General features: G+C 38.8%; 1 protein-coding gene across 1 annotated transcript in view; it reads right to left on the bottom strand.

Annotated features, from left to right (window-relative positions):
• Positions 1-168: 168 nt before the first annotated feature.
• TARS3 (threonyl-tRNA synthetase 3) overlaps positions 169-20,554 on the bottom strand; it is a 63,805-nt gene continuing 43,419 nt past the window's right edge. The window contains exons 13-19 of the mRNA XM_047086767.1: positions 14,591-14,728; positions 10,675-10,752; positions 10,490-10,590; positions 7,860-7,964; positions 3,720-3,792; positions 2,627-2,741; positions 169-1,119 (exon numbers count right to left, since the gene is read on the bottom strand). Of these exons, the coding sequence (XP_046942723.1) occupies positions 971-1,119; positions 2,627-2,741; positions 3,720-3,792; positions 7,860-7,964; positions 10,490-10,590; positions 10,675-10,752; positions 14,591-14,728 (759 nt within the window). The 3' untranslated portion in view covers positions 169-970. The remainder of the gene's footprint in view (positions 1,120-2,626; positions 2,742-3,719; positions 3,793-7,859; positions 7,965-10,489; positions 10,591-10,674; positions 10,753-14,590; positions 14,729-20,554) is intronic.

Genomic DNA, 20,554 nt, shown 5'->3' with positions numbered 1-20,554 from the left:
AACTTGGGCTCAGGTCATGATCTTGCACTCCGTTGAGTTCGAGCCCCGCCTCAGGCTCTGTGCTGACAGCTCAGAGCCTGGAGCCCACTTCGGATTCTGTGTCCCTCCCCCCACTACTTGCACTCTGTCTCTCTCTCTCTCAAAAATAAATAAACGTTAAAAAAAAACTTATAAAAAATAACCGACAGTTTTATTTTTAAGGTTAACCGAATGTGTTAATCAGTAATACGTCATCTCATCAAAAAAGCAATTTAACTCTAGGGGAGCTGCTTACTTATAAGCCAATGGCTGAAATACTGGAAACACTGTGTGCTGCATTTTATATATGAATTTATTTTTTCTACAGATGAATAAGGCTCGATTGTCAATTAGAAGCATTCAAACAGCAACTCTTAACCTATACTGCAAACAACAGTAGATTCCACAACACTGAATTTGAGGTTCAGAGTCCTTGGTCAGTAATCCAGTATTTAGTACTAGCTTCTTGTTTTGAGGTTGTTGGTTAGTAAAGTGATGATTCCAATTTTGGAGATAAAGTTTCAGTGTGAACTTTAGTAAGACAACCATAAAAATACCTGAGGTGTAATGTTACTAGAAAATAAGATTTTCCCTTATATTTAAAAAAGCTTTGCAGATTTTTATTTGAAGACTATTGTTTGAAAACCCAGTCTCAGCAATAATATCTCATAATCTTCATATCCCAGTATTTCCCCTCTTTCAATGAATAATATTTTCCCATTTAAGTCTTTCAAGGCATTTAGGAAATTAAGAATTTCCCAAGCTTGTCCTCTTACTAGCTTCAGAGACATTAAAGAATTAAACTTTTAATATCAGCTACTCATTCATTGTCTCCTTTCTCACTGAGCCCATCAGTGGGTCAAAAGTTCTCAGAAGTACTAAAGATAATTAAGAAAAATGCATTTTTAGGGTTCAAAACAAGGTTACATGGAAGCAAGAACAAGGAAGAATTTCAAAACTCTTCCTCAGCATTTAGTGTACGTGATTTCTTGAGAGTCTTCAATTTATCAATGGCAGAAGTTACAGAAATCTCTCCATGAATTTTGTTGTCTCTCGTTCGAACATTTACAGCATTATTCGTCTTTTCCTTTTCTCCAACCACTGTGGAAAAGAAAGGGAAATAAACCTATTTTAAATAAATGATATAATAAATATTAAGTCAACAGTCACATGACACATCTTATTGAGTTCTTCAGTATTAATCACTAATTACCAGTCTAATGACCATGAGGTCATCCTCTGATAGTAAACCCTTCAAAGAGGAATGACTTCTAATCCCTTCTCCTTATTGTCCACTTGCAAGAACATATATTGTGGTCTTAGGGTACAAATCAGAACAGGGAGATCTTACAGACCCCTGACTCCATATGGCATCTGGGGAGGCACCAGACCCATGCCCAACCAGACAACCAGAATTTTCAGAAATGTAGGTAAAAAGAGTTTCTCTCTAGTGCCCCTTAGTGGGATGATGCCAGAATCTGCTGGCATGTTTCTTATCATGTAGAAGGAAGAAATAGGTCACCAGTTAAGGGGAATAAAGTAGATATTCAAGAAAAACATAAAGAACCAGAGCAAAGTAGGGGCCAGAAATGAAGAAATTTAGTTGACCAGCTTGCTCCAATTACTCTTCTAATGGTTTGGCTATTTAATTCTACCTTCCATGTCATGAGATACTTCATTACAATTCCAAATAAATTCTGTCTTTGTCTAAGTCATTGTGAGAGTTCTGTCACCAGAAGGAGCCTGACTGAAACATCACAATACCTACTACACAAATACTTTCAATGACAAATGGCTGATAGGACAACACTATGTGTATTTACTTTACCTTCTACAGAATCTTTCAACTTAACTGGAGATAACAGTATCATGCCTGGAGGAATATGGTATCAGTTTCTCTTGATTTCTGACTCATTTTAAAGTCAAAATTTTATTTTATTTTATTTTATTTTTCAACGTTTATTCATTTTTGGGACAGAGAGAGACAGAGCATGAACGGGGGAGGGGCAGAGAGAGAGGGAGACACAGAATCGGAAGCAGGCTCCAGGCTCTGAGCCATCAGCCCAGAGCCTGACGCGGGGCTCGAACTCACGGACCGCGAGATCATGACCTGGCTGAGGTCGGACGCTTAACCGACTGCGCCACCCAGGCGCCCCTAAAGTCAAAATTTTAGATGCTCATCCAAGTACTCATATGCCTTCAAGACACTTTTGCACTTAAATTCTTTTCTTTTGATCATCTTAAATTTGGACTCTCTCCCACTCATTAGTTTAATCCCAAATATTTGTAATAAATCAGAAAAGCAAAGGAGAATATTTGAGGCCTGTCACATGGCTGACACACAAAGAGCATAATTCTACTGATGCAATCATTTTCACATTTTTTTGTTGTTGTTGTTGGTTTGCGATATTAACTACTGCTAGTAATACTAACAACTAACTAAGAACACCATGGACTGTTCTTGGTGCATACGTAACAATCAAATTGTCTTAATCACATAGTTATACCATACTCATGTAGTTATACTATATTCACATAGTTATACCATTTTGTTTTTTAGAATTAGAGTGAAAAAACAAGCATTTGATAAAATTTAAACTTAAGTTACCCAAAATGAAATTATACTGAGCCAGCTGCGCATTTCGTATTTTCTTATTTAGTGTACAACTATGATCTAAGTCAACGTCGGCCATGAATCCTTCTTCAAAAAATGCATTGGATACCTACAAGAAAATGAAACACTTTCATTATTACAATATTTGTGGTAGCCAGCCTCCGAGAGGACCCACGGGATCCTCGCCTTTTGCATTCACACCTTGCGTCACCTCCTCCACCTTGTACCAGGTTGCTCGATGTGACCACAGAGAAGGGCAGAAGTGAGGGTGTGTCACTTTGGAGATTAAAAGACTTCAGCTCCCACATCTTTAACATCACTCCCTCTGGGGAAACCAACTGCCATGTTGGGAGGACATTCAGGAAACCTTTGGAAAAGCCCATGTGGTGAGGAACTGAAGCCTCCAACAATGATGTGATTGAGCCACAAGGCTGCAGCCCTGGCTGGCTGACAGCACCACAGGCATCCTTGTGAGGGGCACTGAGCCAGAATCGCCCAGTGAAGCTGCTCCCAGGTTCTGACTCTCAGAAACTATGAGATAATAAATGTTGTCTCAGGCTGCTAAGGTTTGGAGTTAACTGTTATGTGGCAATAGATAACATAAGTATCTTCTTTAACAGAGCCATGTGGAAAAGAATAATTTAAGTATGAGAGATGTATTAAAATCTCAATTTCTTGGGGTGCCTGGGTGGCTTGGTTGAGCATCTGACTCTTGATTTCAGCTCAGATCATGATCTCATGGTCATGAGATTGAGCCCCAAGTCAGGATCTGCGCTGGGCATGTAGCCCGCTTAAGATTCTCTCTTTCTCTGCCCCTCCCCCCACCCCACGTGCTCACCCTCTGTCTCTCTCAAAAACACAAAAATAAAAATAAAATCCCAATCTCAAAAACATTAAGAAATAAAATAGTTTTAATCCAGCTACACAGACATGATTCAGATGTTACTTTCAATTACTGAAAATGTGGGTGGTTAAAGTAATGTATTAGTTATGCAGTATTTTAAGGTATGAATAATATTCCAAGTCAATAACCTTCACAGACTACATGCCGAGATTATTATGTACTTTATATTGTCTCCAATTTTACCTGAAGTGCATAGTTTTCACAAGTTGGCCCCACAGGGATGACCATTACCTGACGAGGAGATAGCCAGAAAGGCCTGAAAAATATATAAAATATATATTTTCAAAATCTAATGATGATCATCTATTATGTGATTTAAAAAATAACCAAAGATTTTCTTTATAAGTAAGACTTCACGAGAGAGCAGATTCAGTAGAGTGGTATGGAAGTAAACTAAACCATACAGAGAGCTAAAAAGGAACAGCGTAGACAAGAGGAGAAGCTAGGGATTATGGTAGGACAGGGAGGGAAGAACAGGGCAGCAGCTGGGAGGAAGGACTAACCATCACTTATTGTACCACTGGGCAACTGCACTCCCAGGCCCTCACCCAAGAGAAATGGAAACATGTTCACCCAGAAACCTTCCCACTAATGTTCATGGCAATTTTGCTTAGAATAGCCCCAAACTGGAAACACTCCAAATTCCTTTCAGTGGATGAATGGTCACATGGGTGCCTCCACACCATGGAACACTACCAGCAATAAAAGGGGACCAACCACTGATACTTGAAACAAGTTGGATGGATCTCAAGGGAACTCCAGTGCATGAACAAAGCCAACCCCACATGTTTGCACACTGTATGATTCCATTTATGTAACATTCTTGGAATGACAAAATCATGGAGATTTTGGAGAACAGATGAGTGGCTGTCACAGGATGATGAAGAGGGTGGGGGAGAAGGTATGGAACAATAAATTGGTAGCACAAAGAATCCTCATAAATAACAGAATTGTCTTATATCTTGACTGATGCTGGGTACCTGATAAAATTTTATAGAACTAAACACACACATACACACAAATGCACATCAACTGGGAAGACCTAAATAACTAAATAAGGCTGGTGGACTGCATCAAAGTCAATTTCCTGGTCATGATACTGTACAGTTTTGTAAGATGTTACCATTGGGGAAACTGGGGAAAGGGTATGCTGGACCTTTCTTATTACTTCTTACCACTACCTATAAATCTATAATGATCTCAGAGTGAAATAAAAAATATATATTATACATATATGTGTATGTGTACATATATATATATACACACACACATATATATACATATATATACACGTATATACGTGTGTGTGTGTGTGTGTGTGTGTGTGTGTGTGTGTGTGTATATATGTTTATAGGAAGTTGGGTATAAGTATTGTTTTTTTTTTTAATTTTTTTTTAACATTTATTTATTTTTGAGACAGGGAGAGACAGCATGAACGGGGGAGGGTCAGAAAGAGAGGGAGACACAGAATCTGAAACAGGCTCCAGGCTCTGAGCTGTCAGCACAGAGCCTGACGCGGGGCTCGAACTCACGGACCGCGAGATCATGACCTGAGCCGAAGTCAGATGCTTAACCGACTGAGCCACCCAGGCGCCCCTAAGTATTGTTTATTGTGGGAAGTATTTCTTCATCAGTATTTTGTTTGAAGGTGAAAGTAAATGCAGTGGGGACTATTAGCTGGTGGCACTTTATGAACATACACATTTATATATTTATTCTTAAATTACAAAAGCAAAGTAACATCTATGATAAAGCAATAATACATATGATAAAACACAGAAAGACAGCTCTGTCCCCACCCCGTCCCCAGGGGAGCCACATTTTAACCATTTCTATTGTGAGATCTTGGGGAGGTTTTCACTGCAACTCTGGCACGTGTCTTGAACTCTTGACTGATGAGCTGAAGAGCCTGTGCCCTGAGTCTGGGCAATGCAGGACAGCACACTGAGTGCATGGCACCATCTCCTGATTCCACTAGTTCTTTTCACCACCACTACTTGAGAGCAAGACACCACCATCTCCCACCTACATTAAAACTATTTAAAACAATCAACTGGAAAGAAATATCGACATGTTAACTCATACTTAGGTAGCGTGCATACTCATATCTATGTTTTTGGCTTATCTGTAACTTCAACAGCTTGGACACCCCATGATACCTGAGTACATTTCTCTAAGGTCACAAATAAAACCTCAGGGATATACACAGACTCTGGCTTCCCAGGACCTTTGGATGAGCCCTCTGCTTGGAGAATTTCCCACCTTGTATTGCCTGCTCAGAAATTTGCTTTCCCAGCTTCCCTAGACATGTTAGAGTCCAGGCCTGTGACCTGGCATGTGCAGGCATGGCATGTTGATTTGGGACAGAGTGGCACATGGAGGGAGGTACTATAGGGAATCAGTTCTGGCAAGGGTGATGCAGAGACATGGAGCTTTGGGAGGGACCTGAGGCAGTGACACCAGCAGTAGCATCCAGGGCCCAGTGTCAATGGTGGGAGCTGCCCAGCGACAGCAGAACAGGACTAAAATAGAACTAAGCTCTAAGAGCAGATCTCAATTTCTTTTTTTTTTTAAGTTTATTTATTTTTGAGAGAGAGAGAGAGAGAGAGAGAGAGAGAGAGAGAGAGAGAGAAGGTGCAGATAGAAGGGGACTAAGGATCCAAAGTGGGCTCTGCACTGAGAGTAGAGAGCAGATGTGGGGCTTGAACTCATGAATTGTGAGACCATGACCTGAGCTGAAGTCAGATGCTTAACTGACTGAGCCACCCAGGTGCCCCTAATTTCTTAAACATAAGATGGGAGGCAAAGATGTCCATGTGGTTCCTGGGCTGTAGCATTTCCACATGCCATAGGACATGCCATCACAAGACATGTCGTCTGCCAGCTGGTGCCTTGACTGCTGATATGGCAGTTCCCTAGTAGCGAATCCCACAGTTCAGCTCAGTGACTTGCTTCTTTTGCTAAAAAATTACTTCCATGGTCAGAAGGATTATTGTGTTTCTGACAGTCAAGGCTCAGTAAGTATTTATATGGTGCTGTTGTCAGAGGTATGGCAGGAAAGAAGAGCTAAGCAAAATCCAGAGTTGGTATCTTTGCCAGCAAGGAGAAGTCACTGGTCCTTGCATGATGAAAAGGATCCAGAAAGCTGACTTTTCCCCTGGGTTATGGTTCCATACCGGCGATCAGGATTGATCACTACTGATGGCAGATTGAGTCCTCGGAAGAGGCATAGCCAGACAGAACTTGGTGAGGTTCGTGTTGTTGAACCCATATCCCCTAGTGGCCGCTTCATTCATGAACCACTGAGTGGTCACTAGGGGAAGATGGAAGCTGATGGTAACCACAGAATGGGTCCTCCTATATTTGAATATTAAACTCCTCAGGTTTGGACTGGGCACCACCACCTTCATGGCCTATTCTGAGCAAATATCCACATTCCTCTCCCCTAAATCTACTTGTCATCTATTTTCCAATCCAATTACTTCTAAGTCTCTGACCTTGTGGCCAGAGCAGTAACCAGAGCCCATGCATCAGTGGAAACCCATACCTCTGGCCATTTTTCCTTCCAGAGGAAGAGGACTAAGAGATGTACCACTCAAATTCCTGCACTTGAGGGCATTTCCCTTCCATATGTCATCCCTAAGTGGCACCGTGCTACAGTAGCTGTCTGGCCTCACTAGGTTTGTGCCAAAGTATTGTTCAGAGCCATTTGTGAACCAGGTTTAAATGTTTTTCTTCTAATGTTGACTGGGCGCCCCCATTAGGTAAACAAAATGGACTGAAGGAGGGATGGTCGTACAGCAAGAGGTGGTACTCTCAGTGTACAGATGCAACTAGATCTTTGAAGGGCTTGGAATTGATAAAGATAACTCTTTAATTCTACCGAGTTCCCAAAAAGGCAAATGATGCAGTTTTAAGTCATTGTGGCTTTGTTTTCTTTGTTTTGGTTTCCTGATCTGGAAGATTCAATAAGAATTGATTACTTCCTATTTGGATACTTGCTAATTATAAGGCAGGAGCCACCATTTTTTTCATAGTAATTTTATCTTGTTAGACATGATATTTAAGAATAACAGGTGCCTGAGTAGCTCAGTCGGTTAAGTGTCTGACTCTTGGTTTCAGTTCAGGTCATGATCTCACGGTTTTGTGACTTTGAGCCCTGTGTCAGGCTCTGTGCTGGCAGTGTGGAGCCTGCTTGGGATTCTCTCTTCCTCTCTCTCTGCTCCTACCCCCTCACAATCTCTGCCTCTTGCAAAATAAATAAATAAACTTTTTAAAAAAAGAATAATAGACATATAGCTTTTTTTTCTCCATATTACTTACCATTTCCCCCCATAGTTTTCTGAGAGAATGGCTATCATTCTTTCCACTGATCCCAAAATGGCTCGATGAATGATCACAGGGTTCTTCTTATCATCTCCATCCTTACTAAAAATGAAAATTATACATTTATGTATTTTCTTAAGATTTAGTAATAACTTTATCTTCTTATCTTATATTTAAAAGTTATTTTCCTGAACTAGGTAAAACAACGATTTCCTCATAAATCATCTTTAAGCCTATAATGTGCCACTTATTAGAAATAATAATACAAACCAAAGGGAAATGAAGTACATTATGTAGGAAAAAGCAAAATTATAATAGATCACTATTTCCATTATAAGTCAACTTATTATTTTTATTCTAAACTACTGGCTGATATCAGTTTACAGGCAATCTTGCAAATCATAACTTTTAAAAATAACTTGATTTTGAACCATGGCTTACTCCACCAGTACTATATTGAACAGTTGTCAAAGACAATGAAGAAATAAGGAAAATGGATTTCTACAGTTGACATGATATTATATATAGACCTGAAAGGCACCACCAAAAACCTGCTAGAACTGATAATATAATAGTAAAAACTGATAATATATTTAGTAAAGTCACAGGATACAAAATCAATGTACAGATATCTGTTGCATTTCTGTACATCAATAATGAAGCAGCAGAAAGAGAAATTAAGGTATCAGCCCCATTTACAATTGCATCAAAAACAATAAGATACCTAAGAATAAACTTAACCAAAGAGGTGAAAGACCTGTACTCTTAAAACTATAAAATACTGATGAAAGAACCTGAAGAAGACACAAAGAAATGCAAAGACATTCCACGATCATGGATTGGAAGAACAAATACTGTTAAAATGGCTTTACTACCCAAAGCAGTCTGCACATTTAATGCACTCTCTATCAAAATACCAACAGCATTTTTCACAGAGCTAGAAAAACAATCCTAAAATTGTATGGAACCACAAAAGACCCTGAATAGCCAATGCAATCTTGAAAAAGAAAAGCAAAGCTGGTGGCATCACAGTTCCAGACTTTAAGTTTTATCACAAAACTGTAAAAATCAAAACAGTATGGTACTGGCACAAAAATAGACACACAGATTAACAGAACATAACAGAAAACCCAGAAATGAACCCACAATTATATGGTCAATTAATTTTCAACAAAGCTAGAAATAACATCCCATGGGAAAAAGACAGTCTTTTCAGCAAATGGTATTGGGAAAACTGGACAGCTACATGCAAAAGAGTGAAACTGGACTGCTTTCTTACACTATACACAAAAATAAATTCAAAATAGATTAAAAACCTAAATGTGAGACCTGAAACCATAAAAATCCTAGAAGGGAACACAGGCAGTAACTTCTGTGACATTGGTATTAGACTTTTTACCAGATAGGTCTCCTGTGGCAAGGGAAATGAAAGCAAAAATAAAGTATTGGGACAGCATCAAAATAAAAAGCTTCTGCACAGTGAAAGAAACAATCAACAAAACTACAAGACAACCTACAGAATGAGAGAAGATATTTGTAAATGACATATCCAATAGAGGGTTAGTACCCAAAATATATAAAGAACTTCTAAAACTCAACACAAAAAACTCCCCAAATAATCCAATTTAAAAATGGGCAGAAGACATGAATGGGCATTTTTCCAAAAGAAGACATCCAGATGGCAAACAGATACATAAAAAGATGTTCAACATCACTTACCATCAGGGAAATGCAAATCAAAACTACAATGAGATATCACCTCACACCTGTCAGAATGGGTAAAATCAATAACACAGGAAACAATTGGTGTTGGTGATGTGGAGAAAGGGGAACCCTCTTGTACTGTTGGTGGGAATGAAAACTAGTACAGCCACTCTGGCAAACAGTATGGAGTTTCCTCAAAAAGGTAAAAATAGAACTACTCTACAATCCAGCAATCAGACTACTAGGTATTTACCCCAAAAAGACAAAAATACTAATTCAAAGGGATACATGCAACCTGACATTTACAGCAGCATTACCTACAATAGCCAAATTATGGAAACAGCCCAAGTGTCCATCAATCAATGAATGGATAAAGAAAAAAAAAATCACACAATAGAATATTATTCATCCATAAAAAAGAATGAAATCTTGCCATTTGCAATGACATGGATGGAGCTGGAGAGTATTATGCTAAGCAAAATAAGTCAGTCAGAGAAAGACAAATGCCATATGATTTCACTCATATGCAGAATTTAAAAAACAAAACAAATGAACAAAGGTGGGGGAAAGAGAGAGGCAAATCAAGAAACATACTCTCAACTATAGAGAACAAACTGATGGTTACCAGAAGGAAGTGTGTGGATGGGTTAAATAGGTGAGGGGGATTGAGGGCACTTGTGATGAGCACCAGGTGTATGGAAGTGTTGAATCACCATATTGTACACCTGAAATTAATATTACATTTATGTTAATTAACTGGACTTTAAAACTTAAAAAATAATTTTAAAAAATGAGTATATTGCAGATATACTACTAGACATTTACTAGCCTGTATATCAATGTTTATTTTTATATTGCTAACATTCAAATGACAAATAATTAGCATATTAGTACTACATTATTTATCATATTCAATTACTCACCTAACATATGTAAGGTTAAATCTCATTGGTAGTTGGAAGTCCAGCTGAATTGTAGCACATTGATGGTATCTGCCAATAGCATCCTTGATTTTTATATCAATCTGTAAATTAAATGGTGTTTACTTAAAGACAGCTTTTACTTTTCCTTTAAATTTTACTCTTTTTGAGGCATAGAGTCTACTTACTTTAGGGCCATAAAATGCTCCATCTCCAGGGTTCATCTTCCATGGTTTTCCAAATTCCACCAAGCTGTTTTGTAGTTGCTATTTTTTTTTTTTTTTAAAGAAGAGAACATTTAAAACTTCCATTTCATTGTACATTTTTTTTTGGCCACATAGCTCAAAAAAGTAAGTTATTGCAAATTTTAATTATATTCTATTTTAGCTCCACTATATTTATTGGGCATGTTTTATATCCAATACATAAAGACGATTAAGTTGGTACTTGCTCTTATACACACTGTAACTGGGAAAATTAAAAGATAATGTACTAAGTTGTTTCAGTGAATTCCAGGCAAGTGTTTAGGGAGGGATTACTTCACCCTCCTGCCAGTGCAGCCCACCCCGCCCACACACTTCCCAGCTCTTTGCAGGTGAGGCCTCCACACATTAAAAGGCATGAAAGCTTTAATCTTTCTCCTTCATCCACTCTGTGTTTAGGTGGGTAAAAAGGCCAAAGGAAAGGGCCTTGCCACTGGTCTCTTGCTTTTCTTCCACCTCCATATGTGTGGCTGGGGACAGGTATCCTTTTTGATTTATGCAGGGGTGGGAGCAGGAGGCCCACTTGGATCTTCAGCCTGACACACATGTTCTTTCACTGTAGCTTGTAGTGAAGACCCTCAGTACTTATGGGTGATTGGGTATACACGTAAGTATTAATAAAAGTGTCTTTGGGTCTTCTGGCTATTCCCTATGCCAGCCTCCTTGAGAAGCACCTGTGCATTCCTAAGTCCCTGCCCAGCATACCACCAAACCACTATCCAAAGTCCTGTCAACACCTTGAGATATTGGTGCCCATGAAGGGGGCAACATCTGGGAGTAAAATGCTGCCGAGAGAAGTCAAAGCAGTGGTGATGCTGGGGGGCTAAAGCCAGAGTAATCAACAAAGCTGACTCCTGGGGTCCCAGCAGGCTTCCCCAGGATCTCAGAGTGCATCAGGAGCTGGTCTTGGCTGAGATCCCAGGAGGCTCCCTCAAGGGCCTGATCCTACTATAGCAGCTTGCATTCTACTTTGGACTGGAGAGGGATACCACCACAGATGCACTTCACAGGCTGGCAAGCCAGCCTCAGCCTTACTCTGTTTCTGAAAGGAGAACAGACACTGGAATATCCTCCCAGAAAAAATGAGGCCCTGCTACAGCAGGCAACTAAGTGATGGGGAGAAGTTAGGGAGCTCCCAGAGAGGAGAAAGAAAGGCCAGGTTTTGGGGAAGAGCATAAAACAGGTGGCACTGATCCTCAGTGAGACTCTAAGGACACAGTAATCATAAGGCCTGACAGGAATAGCCAAGGCTAAGAAAGCTTTCTGTTTATGCAAGGTATGGGAGGAAGTGTCTGTCTGAGAGGAGACTGAACCATTGTAATTCACATATGTGGACACTGACTGCACCCTGGCAGAGGAAAAATCAAGATCTGCTTCTCTCTCTTGATGGCTCTCTATTCTCGTTTTCCAGGTAAATCAAGTCTCTGGCTCCCGATACACTGTGGTATGGTGCTGGGCTCTGCACATACTGATTTGTTTGGAACTGTGATGTGGGCTTGTAATGTTCTTAAGGATCTTAATGACTCTGGAAACTCTGGAAAAGTGGGATGCAGGAGAGATCTGGAGTGGTTCTAGCTCCCCGGAGCTTGTAGATTTACATAAGTTCCAGTAGCAGAGGCCAGACCAGGTCTGCTGAAGCATCAGCCCAGACTCCCTTCAGACTTATCTGAGTGGGAACTCTACAGCTGAATTTAGGTTAAATTAAAAATTTGGAGATAGAACATTCAATTCCCATTTCTTTTGGATTTTAATTTCTACAAGAAAAAGTTGATTTCCTTTAGGTCACAGATTTCCTGATGAAACTTAATAGGAAGCAGGACTCACATCATTGCAATCTAGGATATTTTTTGCTCCTGACATTTTGGTTATTTGGGCAAGCTTTCATCTGATGGTCATGCTGTATAGCTCCCTAGTGATCTTTGCTGGGTTCCATAACTACACACAATCTGAGACAGAAAATAAGGTAATGGTGAATTGCTGACCCAGGAACAATTTGGCCTTGGGGCTCACTTAACTAATGTCTCTTTCAAAGCATTTTATATAGGGGCGCCTGGGTGGCGCAGTCGGTTAAGCGTCCGACTTCAGCCAGGTCACGATCTCGCGGTCCGGGAGTTCGAGCCCCGCATCAGGCTCTGGGCTGATGGCTCAGAGCCTGGAGCCTGTTTCCGATTCTGTGTCTCCCTCTCTCTCTGCCCCTCCCCCGTTCATGCTCTGTCTCTCTCTGTCCCCAAAATAAAATAAACATTGAAAAAAAAAATTTTTTTTAAAAAAAAGCATTTTATATATATGAATTTCATATATATGAAATATTATATATATAATATATATGTTATATATATTATATATATAATATTTCATATATATGTTATATATATTATATATATGAATATATATCATATATATATATTTCATATATATATGAATATATATATAAATACATATTCATCTCACTGATTCCCAGATCAGGGGTAGACCTCATGAGAGAAATTCCCCCAGAGTGGAAGGATTCTCATCTCCTAAGGGAACAATCAGTCAGCTAAAAGAGCAAAACAATGGTGGAACTGCCCACCCATTCTCCCTGTGCCAGGCCCACACCTGGTCCATCCACCTTTTAGTCCCCTGCACTCCATGAATGGAGTGATGATGATGATGATACTACTACTACTATTAATAAAACGAACATCTAACATTTACTGAACACCTACATGTGACTGGCACTATGACAAACTTCTCATATAAATTATTTCACTTAAGCCCATCATAACCTTATGAAGTAGGTGTTATCACCATTATCATCATCATCATCATAATCATCATCACCATTTCACAGACCTTAATGCTTCAAGATTTCTATAATTCACTCATGGAGCTAACCTCTGAAACTAGGCAAAAAAGGGTCCAGAGCCAAGCTTTGTGGCCTCATTTCCTCTTCCTACTTCCATGTGGCTAGGCAGGTAAACTGAGTCAGCATCCTGGGGCAGGGTGTCTAATTTGACTTTCTTCCTCCATGCAAAAGACATGGAAAAAGGTCTATTTAGGATGGGCATGGGGCAGTGGGGAGGAGAAGGGTCTAATCAGATCTCAAGCCTAAACTGCTTCTACCCAGTCTCTGCCTGCCTCAGTGCCTAATAGAAAACTAATTGTTACACTATCATACAGTGCTCCTCTGATTCTTATTCCTTAAAGATTTGTGTGATAAGCATTTATGAGTATTCCATGAAGAGGTGGACCAAAAGGCTGGTCAGGGATTAGGCATTCCTGGGGTGTCTGGCCATAATACCATATTCATTTCTAGTAAAATCTGACACAGGAGATACACTATAGCCTTTTCAAGTTTGGTGAGAAAAAATAAGCAGCATGGTGAGCTCCTTAATCTTTGTTTTCCAAAGCTGAGATGTGATATGTGAGTCTCTGGGTGCCTCTCGACAGAGGACGGCACTAGAGGCTGTGACTTTGCAGGGGATTCAAGCATTGGGTGTGTGCATCTACATCTATGAGTCACACTAAGATGGATCAACGAGCAATAGCTTAAAATAAGCTGCACACACACCAAGAGTGTCTGCAAAGCAGAGGATTCCTTTAAAAACACGGGAAACTGGTATTAGTGACTGACATTGAAAGAGCACAAATAAAAAGTGTTTGAAACAAACGTGAGGTATTGTTATTATCACTGTTACAAAGAAAACTGGACAACCACCTTCTACAATCTTCATATCCTGTAACTTCCAATTTAAACATTTCTGTTGCAAAGCACTGTCACCTCCTCATGCAGGGTACCTACAGAAACTCAGGTGGTTTCCATGCTCACAGAAATGAAGGGGCGCACTTTGTCTCTCCCTACCTTTTCAGCTTCATCCCATATCTCTACTTCTCCTAGGAAGTTTTCAGGCCTTGTTGACAAATTTAATTGAAAGGAGAAGCCAAATGTTGAGTAAACAGATTGCAAAAACTTCAAACACCCCTTTATTTCTTCTTCAATCTGAAATGAGAGCAAATGACATGTTCTAAATAGTTAACACCAAATCAAATCAATTTCTGGCATTTAAAAGAGTTCTCCGTGTCAGGTAGAAATAAGGCATGTTTTTACTATATAGCTGATGACACTGTTTTGGTTGTTCATCCATTCCTTACTCAGATACTCAAGAAATGTCCACCACACTCCAGGTGTGACCAGGCAACCAGCAGCTCCCAGTCCAGACAAGGCTACCTCACCATGAGCAATGCCACACAAAAGGGGGAAGAGTGGCTGTCCAGAGGGAGTGATAGCCAAGCTGCTGCGACAACAGGATAAGTAAGAGTTCTCCATGGAAAGCTAGGGGAGGAGCTTTTGGAGCAGAGGAAATGCTAAGAGTGAGGGCCTAGAGGAGAGAGGGGCAGGCTAGGGCAGGGCAGCTCCAGGAAGCTGCTGTAGGACCACGTTGTGTATGAGACGGAAGAGCGGCACAGAAGGGAAGTTGGTAGGTGATCAGTCTAGGGGCAGACAGGGACCAGAGAAAATTAAGGATCTTCAAAGTCAGGGTAGTGTCTGCACTTTTTACCCTGAGAGCAATGGGAAACCAATGAAGGGTTCTTCAGCAAGAGACAAACACAATCCCATCAGTTCCTTTCATGCGAAGTGGACTGGCAAGGCTAGAAGCCAGGCACATTGGGAAGCTGGTAGAGTTATTTAGGAGGGAGATCATGGTAGTTTGAACCAAAGAGAAGCAGCTGGAATGCAAGGAATTTGTGCCAAGTGCTGGAAATTCAGGAATGGATGAACAAAATTATTCAGGAATTAACAATACATTTAGGGAGAGCTATCAATAGGGCTTATGGTTAATTGGACATGAGGAGTAAAAAGTAAAGGGCACCTGGATTCCTGGCCTGGGCAGTGGACAGGACGTTGGTGCATCTGCTGAATGAGTGACCAGGGAAGGGTGAGGCAGTGGTGTGAAGGCAAAAGCGGGGACTGATTTTACACATGGCAAATGTGAGGATGCTTGTGATGGCCAGGGAGACATGTCTACCAGGCCCTGTCAGATTGAGATCTGGAGCTCCAGAGGGACAGCTGAGATGCAGGTGAAACTGGCAGCTAGCTGAGCCTACAAAGTAACTGAGGCCCCAGAGAGTGTGGTGAGATCAGAGCTAGGGGCTGTGAGGGTGTGGGGAAAGGAGGGCACATTTAAATGCAAACGGGATAGCTGTCCCCAAAACCAGACACATTTAGGAGAGAGGAGACAGGCAAGGATCTGCGTTCTGTCACTATGGATCAGTTTGAATTTTTCAGATGTTTTATCCATGGAATCATGCAGTAGATGCTCTATTTTTGTCTGGCTTTTTTTCACTCAGGATAATTATTTGGAGATAGATACACTTGTGTTATAAGTATCAATAAATCATTCCTTTTTTTTTAAGCTTATTTATTTATTTTGAGAGAGACAGAGAGAGAGAGAGAGAGGGAGGGAATATCCCAAGCAGGCTCTGTTGTCAGCACAGAGCCCAATGCAGGGCTGAATCTTAGGAACAATGAGACAATGACCTGAGCCAAAATCAAGAGCCAGACACTTAACTGACTGAGTCATCCAGGTGCCCCTACATCATTCCTTCTTGTTTAGTAGTTTTCCATTGTACCACAGTTTCTTTTTATTTCCACCTATTATTGGGCATTAGGGTTATTCCTATATTGTGGCTATTTCAGATAAAGCTGCAATAGATGTTTGTGCTCAAGTCTTTGTAGGGATGTGTGCTTTCTTTTTCTCTTGGGGAAAAAAAAAAGGAGTGAGATGGCTGGGTCACACAGGAGGTGTGCATTTAACTTTTTAAGAAACTAGTGAACTGTTTTTGAAAGTGATTGTACCATTTTACATTCCCATGAATGGGCCTCTCATATGGTGGATTACATTGACAGGTGTTCTGACACTGAATCAGCCTCACATCCCTGGAGGCTAAACCTCAATTGCTCATGATGTGGAATTATTTTTATATATTGTTGAATTCTATTTGCTAATATTATGTTAAGGACTTTTACATCTGTATCCATGTGGGATACTGGTCTGTAGTTTTGTCTGGTTTTGGTATTGGTTAAAAGTAGCTTCATAAAATTAACTAGGAAGTATTTTCTCTTCTGTTTCAGAACAGAGTATACAGAATTGGTACTAATTCTTTAAATGTTCAATAGCATTCAGTGAAAAAATCTGAGCCTAGAGATTTCTTTTGGGGAAGTTTTAAAATTATAAATTCAATTTCTTTAATAGTGACAAAGCTTTTCAAATGATCTATTTCTATCAGGTGATTTTATGGTAGTTTGTACTTTTTAAGGAGTAAGCTCATTTCAACTAAGTTGTCGAGCTGATTTATGTAGAGTGGTTTATTACATTCATTTATTATGCTTTTGATGTCTTCAAGGTCTTTAGTGATATCCCCTATTGATTCCTGATATTGGTAATTTCTGTCTTCCCAGTTTTTTTCTTTCTTTGTCTTGAAGGAAGTTTGCCAATTTTGTTAATCTTTTTAAAAAAAGTTTTTTAACTCATTAATTTTTCCATTGTTTTTCTGTTTTCAATTTCATTGATTTCTGCTCTTATCTTTATTGATTTATTCCTTCTTATTTTGGGTTTATTTTGCCCTTCCTTTTTTCTAGGTCTTGCAGTGGGAGTCTAGATATTGATTTGAGACTTTTCTTCTTTTATAATACATGTATTTAATGCTATTAACTTTTTAGCACTGTTTTTGCTGTGCCCCACAAATTTTGAAATTATATTTCCATTTTAATAGATTATTTTAACCATCTACATTTAATATGTTAGGACTTAAGTTTGTCTTTTTTGTTGTTTATATTGTTTCCTTCTTGTACTGTCTTATTATTCATTTTTCTTTTCTTTTTCCTACCTTTCTATCGCCTAATTTAGTATTTTTTAGAATTCCATTTTTATTTATCTATTTTTAGCATATATCTATCTGTGTATATTTTTCCCCCAGTGGTTTCTCTAGATATTACATAACAGTTTACTGATGTCATCATTTTATCACTTCAAGTACAGAAACCTTACATCCCTTTACTCCATTCATAGTATAATTTTCTTAGATGTTTCTTCATACATATGCTGAGAACCATATCAGACAGTGTTATAATCTTTGCTTCAACCATCAAGCATAACTTAGAAAACTCAAAAGGGAAAGGGAAATATATTTATCTTTCTTAGAGTACTTCCTAGAGCCATTATTTTAAGGTAGGTTTTGATTTCCCCTTCATTCCTGAAGGATATTTTTTATGGATATAGAATTCTGGGTTGACAGTTCTTTCAGCATTTAAAAAGTGTTGTTCACTTCCTTCTAACATCCATGGTTTTTGATGAAAAATTTCCTTTTGTGCAAAAAAAATTTTTCTTAAAGATAATGTTGATCTCTCTCCCATTGCTTTCAAACATTTTCTTTATCATTAGTTTTCAGAAATTTGGCTATGATGTGCCTTGGTGTGGATTTCTTTGGGTTTATCCTTTTGGGAGTTTTCTCAGCTTCTTGAATCTGTAGGCTTATGTCTTTTGCCAAAGTTGGAAGTTTCAGCCATTATGTCTTTGAGTACGTTTCACCTACATCCTTATTCCCCTCTTCTTCCAGAACTCTGGTAACATAAATATTAGGCATTTTGTTTTAGTTCCACTAGTCTCTGAAATTTTGTTCATTTTTATTTCAGTCTCTTCTCTTTGTTGTTCAAACTAGGTAATGTCCATGGTTGTCTTCAAGTTCATGGATTTTTTTTTCTCTGTCCCCTCCATTCTGCTCATGAATCCATCTACTATTTTATTTCAGTTATTATATTTTTCACTTCTAAGATTTCCATTTGGTTCTTCTTTAGATCTCTTATTTCTTTCCTGAGATTTTCTATGTCTTTGTTGAAACTTTTTTATCATTTGTTTCAAGTGTGTCTGTAATTGCTTGCTAAGGCATTCTTATGATGGCTCCTTTAAACGAGATATTTTAGTGAGATAATGCTAATATCCTTGCCATCTCCACATTAGTGTTCATAGATTGTCCATTTTCATTAAGTTGAGATTTTCCTAGTTCTTGGCATGATGTTTGACTTTTGATTTATAAAATTTAAAGTTTGGGCAGTGTAAGACCTTTAATTTTATTTAAACATTCTGTTTTAGCTGGCTTCCACAGACTTCACTCCAACTAGAGGATGAAGTACTTCCTGGTTACTGCAAAGTGGGAATAGATGGTCTAGGTTTCCCACTGGGGGGCCATGACTGCTGGTGACAGTGGGATTTCTGGTACTCCACTAGGTTTCCTCTGATAACACCTTGTCAGGGAGGAGTATCTTGTTACTGTGGCCATTACTGACCACATTGAGTTCGTGGCCTCATTACTGTGGGGTGGTAGTAAAAGTCCTATCTTTCCACTAGACCTTCCCTGACACCACTCAAGCAGGGAGGCACCTTGTTACTGCCAGATGAGGGTGGAAGTCTATGCCCACATGACACTCCACTGATACTATAAGGTGTGTGGGAGGTCTTTGTTAACGTCCAGCAAGAATGTGAAAAATAGGTATTATTTTTTCTTCCAGTGCTTGGTAGAATTCACCAGTGATTCCATAATGGCTTGAAGTTTTCTTTGTGCAAAGCCTGTTCAGTTCCAATTCAATTTCTTTAATAGACACAGGGCTAGTCAGATTATCTACTTCTTGAATGAAGTTTGGTAGTTTGTCTTTCAAGGAAATTTGTCCATTTTATCTAAGTTGTCAAATTTACTGGTATAAAATTGTTCATAATATTGCCTTGGTATTCTTTTACTATCTATAGAACCTGAAATAATGCCATGTCTCTCATTTCTAGTATTTTTAATTTGTACCTTCTCTTTTTCTTCTGATCAGTCTAAAAGTTTATAAATTTTATTGATCTTCTCCGAGAAATAGACTTTGGTTTTTACTGATATTTTCATTGTTTTTCTTTTTTTATATTTCACTGATTTCTGCGTTATTTTCTAATATTTACTTCTGATGTAATTTGGGTTTTTTGTTGTTTTTTTTAGTTTATTAAGTGGAAGCTGATGTCATTGATATACATATTTCTGATATAGGCATTTAGTGCTACAAATGTCCCTCCAAGTATCATTTTAATGGCATCCCATAAATTTTGATGTATTGTATTTCATTTCATTTGATATATAATACTTTCTAATTTCCTCTTTGATCTCTTCTTTGATCCATGTATTATTTAGAAGTGTGTTATTTACTTTCTAAATATTTGAGGATTTTCCAGATAGCTCTCTGTTACTGATGTCTACTTTAATTCTCCCATGACCAGAAAACATATTTTGTGTGAATTGAATCCCTTTAAATTTGTTGAGAATTTATTTAGTCCCAGAATATGGTCTATCTTGGTAATTTGTGTGCACTTTCAAAGAATGTATACTCTGCTGTTATTGGTTGAAGTAGTCTATGAATGTCAATTAGGTCAAATCATTTGATAGTGGCCTTTTTCATGACAATTTTTATTTGAAAACCTGAAAAAGTAAACTCTCACTTCTACACAATGTTGAAAAACAAACAAAAAACCACAAAATTCTACCAAATCCCTTAAAATATTCCACTTAGTGTATTTAAGTTAATAAAACTGGAGGAAACTTTAAAGAAAAAAATAATACATTTCATGACTAGAGATTACTGATCTGTTACCCAAATTAGAGGATCACAAAATGTTAGATCTGAAGGAGACTTCAGAGACAAGACCAAAGATCTTATTTTACAGCGACTCTGAAACTAAGAGATGTGTCCAAGGCAACACACTGAATTTATGCCAACCATGCTTCATCCTGTATTACTGTT

The sequence above is a fragment of the Lynx rufus genome, unplaced genomic scaffold (genome assembly GCF_022079265.1).
Source record: "Lynx rufus isolate CCGP_SWC_20201006 ecotype Redwood Valley unplaced genomic scaffold, mLynRuf1.p SCAF_21, whole genome shotgun sequence".
Lineage (NCBI taxonomy): Eukaryota > Metazoa > Chordata > Mammalia > Carnivora > Felidae > Lynx > Lynx rufus.
The sequence above is the reverse complement of the archived record's forward strand: the minus strand, read 5'-3'. Positions and strand labels throughout refer to the sequence as shown.